The sequence below is a fragment of the Dama dama genome, chromosome 10 (genome assembly GCF_033118175.1).
Source record: "Dama dama isolate Ldn47 chromosome 10, ASM3311817v1, whole genome shotgun sequence".
NCBI lineage: Eukaryota > Metazoa > Chordata > Mammalia > Artiodactyla > Cervidae > Dama > Dama dama.
In genome coordinates, this window is record NC_083690.1 from 34,126,917 (window position 1) to 34,132,478 (window position 5,562).

The following is a 5,562-nucleotide window of genomic DNA, read 5'->3' on the forward strand; positions in this document are numbered from 1 at the left end:
AGGGGGACCAGGAGCAGGTGCGCAGCTCCGGGGACAGCCGCCCACTCGGGTAAACAGCTGGGCCACGCCCACAGCGGATGGCCACGCCCACACTGCCCGCCCCTTCCCCGCGGATTCTGCGCGGCTGGCAGTGCCCCCCTCCCCACGCCTCCTTGCTGGGGGTAGAGTGGTGGAGTGTCAAGCAGGTTGTGCTTTTAACCCCATCCCCCGGAGAATTCCCTTCCGAGCACTGGGGCGGGGGATGGCCAGGAACGAGGGGCTGGGGCGCAGGTCTCGGCCCCGCCCTCTCGGCAGCCCGCACCCTGGCGCCTTGAGCCACTCCTGGTCAAGTGCTTCCTCCCGGGGCGCTTTAGTGAAGGTAGAAGAGGGGCCACGTCACTGTCCCCAGGCCTGGGAGAGCGCGGCTCCGCCCCTCCCGCCCCCGCCCGAGCGCTGGGCCGGGATCGAAGACTAACCGGCCCCCTCCTAGGGGCCAGCCCAGTCGCAGCCGCCCGCCTACAAAGCCATAGGCAGGTGCAGGCGCAGCCGCTGCGCCAGCCGGCAGAGCGGAGCCGTTAGCGCGCGCCATCCTTGTGTCCGTCCGTCCGTCAAGCGGGGCGTCAGTCCGTCGGCTGCACCGCGGCTCCAGCCCAGGCCCCAGCGGCCCCGGCCCCTAGTCGTCCCGCACGTGGAGCCGCCTGGCAGAGCCGGCTTTGGCGCGGCAGCCATGTCCATGGGCCTGGAGATCGCGGGCACCTCGCTGGCCGTGCTGGGCTGGCTGTGCACCATCGTGTGCTGCGCGCTGCCCATGTGGCGCGTGACGGCCTTCATCGGCAGCAGCATCATCACGGCGCAGATCACCTGGGAGGGCCTGTGGATGAACTGCGTGGTGCAGAGCACCGGCCAGATGCAGTGCAAGGTGTACGACTCGCTGCTGGCGCTGCCGCAGGACCTGCAGGCGGCCCGCGCCCTCATCGTCATCGCCATCCTACTGGCCGTCTTCGGGCTCCTCGTGGCGCTCGTGGGCGCCCAGTGCACCAACTGCGTGCAGGACGACACGGCCAAGGCCAAGATCACCATCGTGGCGGGCGTGCTCTTCCTGCTGGCCGCCCTGCTGACCCTCATCCCGGTGTCCTGGTCGGCCAACACCATCATCCGGGACTTCTACAACCCCTTGGTGCCCGAGGCTCAGAAGCGCGAGATGGGCTCCGCCCTGTACGTGGGTTGGGCGGCGTCCGCGCTGCAGCTGCTGGGGGGCGCGCTGCTCTGCTGCTCCTGCCCGCCGCGCGACAAGTTCGCGCCGACCAAGATCGTCTACTCGGCGCCGCGCTCCACCGGGCACGGCACGGGCACCGGCACGGCCTACGACCGCAAGGACTACGTCTGATGGGGCGGCCGCGGGAAGCCCCGACCACTCCCACAAGCTGGCGCGCCCACCAGTCGGTCTGCAGCCTTGCAACGGAGACCAGCCCCCGCCCCGCAGACGCTAGGCTGCTCCCTCACTGGACTGGGAGGGGCCCGCCCGGCGCCCCCTTCCCCAGCAGCTAGCCCTCCTCGGCCCGGGGAACGGGATTGTGGAGCCCAAGGGCCTGCCAGCACGAACCTTTGAAATCTTGCCCCTCTGGTGCGCTGAACTGGGGTGACCACCGCTACTTGCCCGCCCAGTCGGACTGTGGCCACGAAGTTCTCTTTGCGCAGGGACCCGCAGCTTTGAAAAGGGGCCACTTGATATTTTTCAATAAAAACCTTTCCTTTTGCAGTTGCTGGCGCCTCCTTATCCTGAGCGCAGACAGGCCTCCACCTACTTGCAGAACTTCCCCATCCCAACCCCCTCCCCCGCTCGCGCCCCCCAAGGATTGGCCCTGGCTGAATTCTGCGCTGCTCCGTCTGCTGCGGAATGAAGCTTAGAGACTTTCAATAAGTTGTAAACTGAGCTGGGTACTCACTAGCTAGCTGGTCCTTTGGCCTATTCACTGGGGATTCAGACAAGGAAGGCCCATTCCGGAGGGGCGGGCAGGGGCACTCCCGGGCATGGAGGAGGTGGGGGGATGTCTGGGACCCCCTTCTCCAGGTTTGGGCCTGGGACACCGGCCCTCCAAAGCGCTCCCCAAAGCCTGAATCGCCCTGCGGCGTGTGAAAGAGCACATTCAATGCTATGATTTCATATTTGGGAAAGGAGAACAAAAAGATCTATTGTTTTGGTAAAATACACCACCAAAGGAAACTGGGTAGAGTTGTGTCCCCAGGAGGAGAGATGAGAGCGGGGCCTCATTTTTTCCGCTGAAACCCTTGAGGGAAGGAAAGGGTAGGTAGTGGGGAGGAGATACTCAGAATCCGGTACACTCTAATGCTTAAGGGAAACAAGGCTGGAAGCACTTGTGTCTCGGAGAAGGTGTAGGAGGTTCAGGCAGTGGGAAAGGGGCCCAGTGTCCAGAGCCAGCAAAGTGGGATTTCACCTAGCTGGGTGGATAGCAAGTGAGGGAGAAAGCAGCGATGGGACCCTGGGCCCTGGAGAGGCCAAGTCACCGGGAGTCTCGTATGCAGAATTACAGACCCTGGATTGTACTCGACTGTTACTGGAATCATGGAAGGGAGGTACCTGATCAGATTTACGCTCTAGAATAACCTCTCCAGCTGGCCCTGCGGAACTGAGACTCAGGTAGAGGGATGAAGGCAGGAGACCATCTTAGAGGCTTTGCAGCTGTCATCACGTGAGATGATGCCGCCCAGAAATAAAGCAGGGACAGAGGGGGGGCCGGCACCAGGCCTGATTTGGGGGGTGGGGGGGATATGAAAGAAGCAGGATAAGCCGGAGCTGGGCCGGAGTACCATTTGGTATGTGCGAGAGAGAGCGGAAAAAACTGGGTTAACCCAAATTTTTTGCCTTAGGTCAGTGATTGAATGGTGGTGCCATTTACCAAAATAGGACCAGGTTGCTGGGCGCAGTTGATGGGCTTAGCTGTGAGTGAACGGAGTTTGGCCAGCCTGTGGGACCTCCAGGCAGAGACATCCAGGAAGAGACAGGGCGTATATAGCGATCTGGAACTCAGGAGTGGTAAACCTGCTGTTATTAGAATACATATGGCAACCAAAACCAGGGAAGTAGATGAGGTCAGTCTAGAAACCAAAGAGGAAAAAAAAAGAGTTTCAAGAAGGCGGGCATTGGCAATGGTGTCGGAGGCTGTGGAAGTCGTCAGGCAAGAAGCCTGAGAATTCAGAGCACCGACCCGGTCACTGGTGGCCTTAGCAAGAGGCCTGACAGCAGACACAGTGGACAGACAAATGGGTGGGAGATGAGAAGCAGAAACAGAACATGTAGGCCATGCGTCCTAGAGGTTTGGGGCATCCAGGGCAGGAGAGCAACTTGCAAAAGAGCAAGCACAGGTATTTATCCCAGGACAGGTATTTGGGATTGTGGAGGCTCGCAATTATTTCAAAGTTACTGTATCTTGAACTTCTTGACCTGCAGCAAAGCAGAAAGCAAAAGGCCCCAGGGGCAGGCAGATTTTTCAGTAGAAGTCTTTCAGTTCAGTTCAGTTCAGTCACTCAGTCCTGTCCGACTCTTTGGGACCCCACAGATCGCAGCACTCCAGGCCTCCCTGTTGGAATGCTTTACATTGGTCCAAAATATTCTCCTCTCGTTAAGGAACAACTGACAAGTCACTACGCTTTATTACCAGAAGAAGAGGAAATAGGTTACTGTAAACAGTAAGAGCACCCTGGCTTTAGAGTGTTCATTCTTAGGAGATTCCTGGAAAGGGCTTGGTGTTGGCATTACAACCAACCCAGGCCTCTTTGGGAACCAGTCCTCTGGCCTGGGGAAAGGAAAGAGGGAGAGGGATGTGAATATGAAGGTGGGGAGGGGGTGATGGAGACGGATCCCAGGAAGAGCTGGAGGAAGTGGACCTGGGTGCAGAGATGGGGGAGACTTACCCAGAGGGGAGGGGCTTCAGGGGGAGGCCTCTGGGGAAGGGGGTTGAGTTGGGAGAAGGAAGGGGAGGGAGCTCAATGAGAGGGAAGGGACTCAGAGAAGAGGGTCAGTGAAGGGGAGGAGGATTTGTGGGGGAAAGGGTCAGAGAGGAAGGAGGCTTAGCAGTAGAGGGGAAGGAGGAACTGAGCAGACATGTTCTCTAGGCCTATCTGGGATGGGATTTTGGGGTGTAGGCAGAAGGGGCCAAGGAATTTACATCTGAACCCCCACAGTCTCTGGCCGGGGGCAGCAGGGGGTCAGGTTGCCCCGAGCCAGAACCGAAAGGCAGCAGGTGGCTTCTCTGTCCCAGAGGGCCCCACAGGCAGGAGCGGGTCATTCATTTGCCACTGGCTTCGAGAGGGAAGCCTGGACCCAAGGCCTCCCAGCTGCACTGCAGCCTCAGGTTCAGAGCCAACCAGCCCCCCGTGGTCCGTCCTGGCACCCCCGAACTGGGCACAGAAGGCGGACGGACCCCGATCAGATCTTCCCCTGGCTCCCTAGTCTCTCCCCAAGGCTGGGCTCCCCTGGTGGGTAGTGAGGTACCCTTTGCACCCCAACACGCACACACGTCCTTGCCTCGCTTCTGGATCTGTCCTAACTCAACTTCTTCTTATTCTTTCTGGAACTTCCAGTCTAAACAGAGAGGTTCGAGTGTGCAGCTGGGAAGGGTCCCACATGAGGGGGTCCCAGGAAATCTTGAGACCACTAGAGAAGAGAAAGGTATCTGGTGTGATCGGACTGGGAGTCAGGTGGGATCTTTTCCTGTGTGACTGCAATTCCCTTTCCTCCTGGGCCTCAGTTTCCCCATCATTTCAACCTAGGGGTTAAGGACTGCCTCTAACTTGTCTTTTCCATCCCTGTTTTTATCCATATCCTCTCCTGAAGAAAGAAAATTAGTCATGACCTAGAGGGGTGGGATGGGAGGAATGGGAGGGAGGCTTGAGAGGGTGGGGACATATGTATGCATATAGCTGATCCACTTTGTCATACAGCAGAAACTAACACTACATTATAAAGCAATTATATTCCAATGACAAAATTTAAAAAAAATTTTTTTTAAAAAGAAGAAAATAAGTCCGAACCAAACTGACCAGGTAAGTAGGGCAGTTCACTCTCTGAGCCTCAGCTTCCTCATCTGCAAAATGAGTATGCTGTGTAGAGAATTAGCTCAGCCATCCTCTGGGTTCCCATGCAGTCTAATTTCACCCCATCACAGCACATACTACACTATGTTGTTGTTCTGTTTCTTGTGAAATGTCCTCTACAGAAGGTCATCTCCCAAGCTCAGGGGCACTGTCCCAAGCGTCCCTCTTTCTGCAGGACCCAGCGCAGTCAGCACGCATTTATGGAGTGACGGCATGTCTTTTCATGTGTGCATGAAAAGCACCCGGCACAGAGTGAAGCACACAGTAGGACCTCAATTAGTGTGAGCTGGTGTCCTTACGATTTTGGTGAGAAAAAAAAAAAAAAGAAAAGATTTTTTAGGAGTCTGGAAACATGAGAGATGGTTGGGTCGTGAGAAAGTCCTTGGATTTCTTCAAAATCCACAGCCCCTGGAGCCCCCCACCAGGCCTGGGGCTCTGTCCCACCCCACCCTCCACCTGTGCTGCCGG

The 5,562-nt window shown here is 57.7% G+C and overlaps 1 protein-coding gene across 1 annotated transcript; it reads left to right on the forward strand.

The window, feature by feature from the left end:
- Nucleotides 1-459: 459 nt before the first annotated feature.
- On the forward strand, nt 460-1,738 carry CLDN3 (claudin 3). The gene has a single exon (XM_061153417.1). It carries the CDS (start codon nt 707-709, stop codon nt 1,364-1,366), a length of 660 nt encoding a protein of 219 aa, XP_061009400.1. The 5' UTR covers nt 460-706; the 3' UTR covers nt 1,367-1,738.
- The last annotated feature ends 3,824 nt before the right edge of the window (nt 1,739-5,562 follow it).

Excerpts from the sequence above, each read along its gene's own strand:
- CLDN3 (XM_061153417.1), top strand. The coding sequence starts at position 707 with ATGTCCATGGGCCTGGAGATCGCGGGCACCTCGCTGGCCGTGCTGGGC.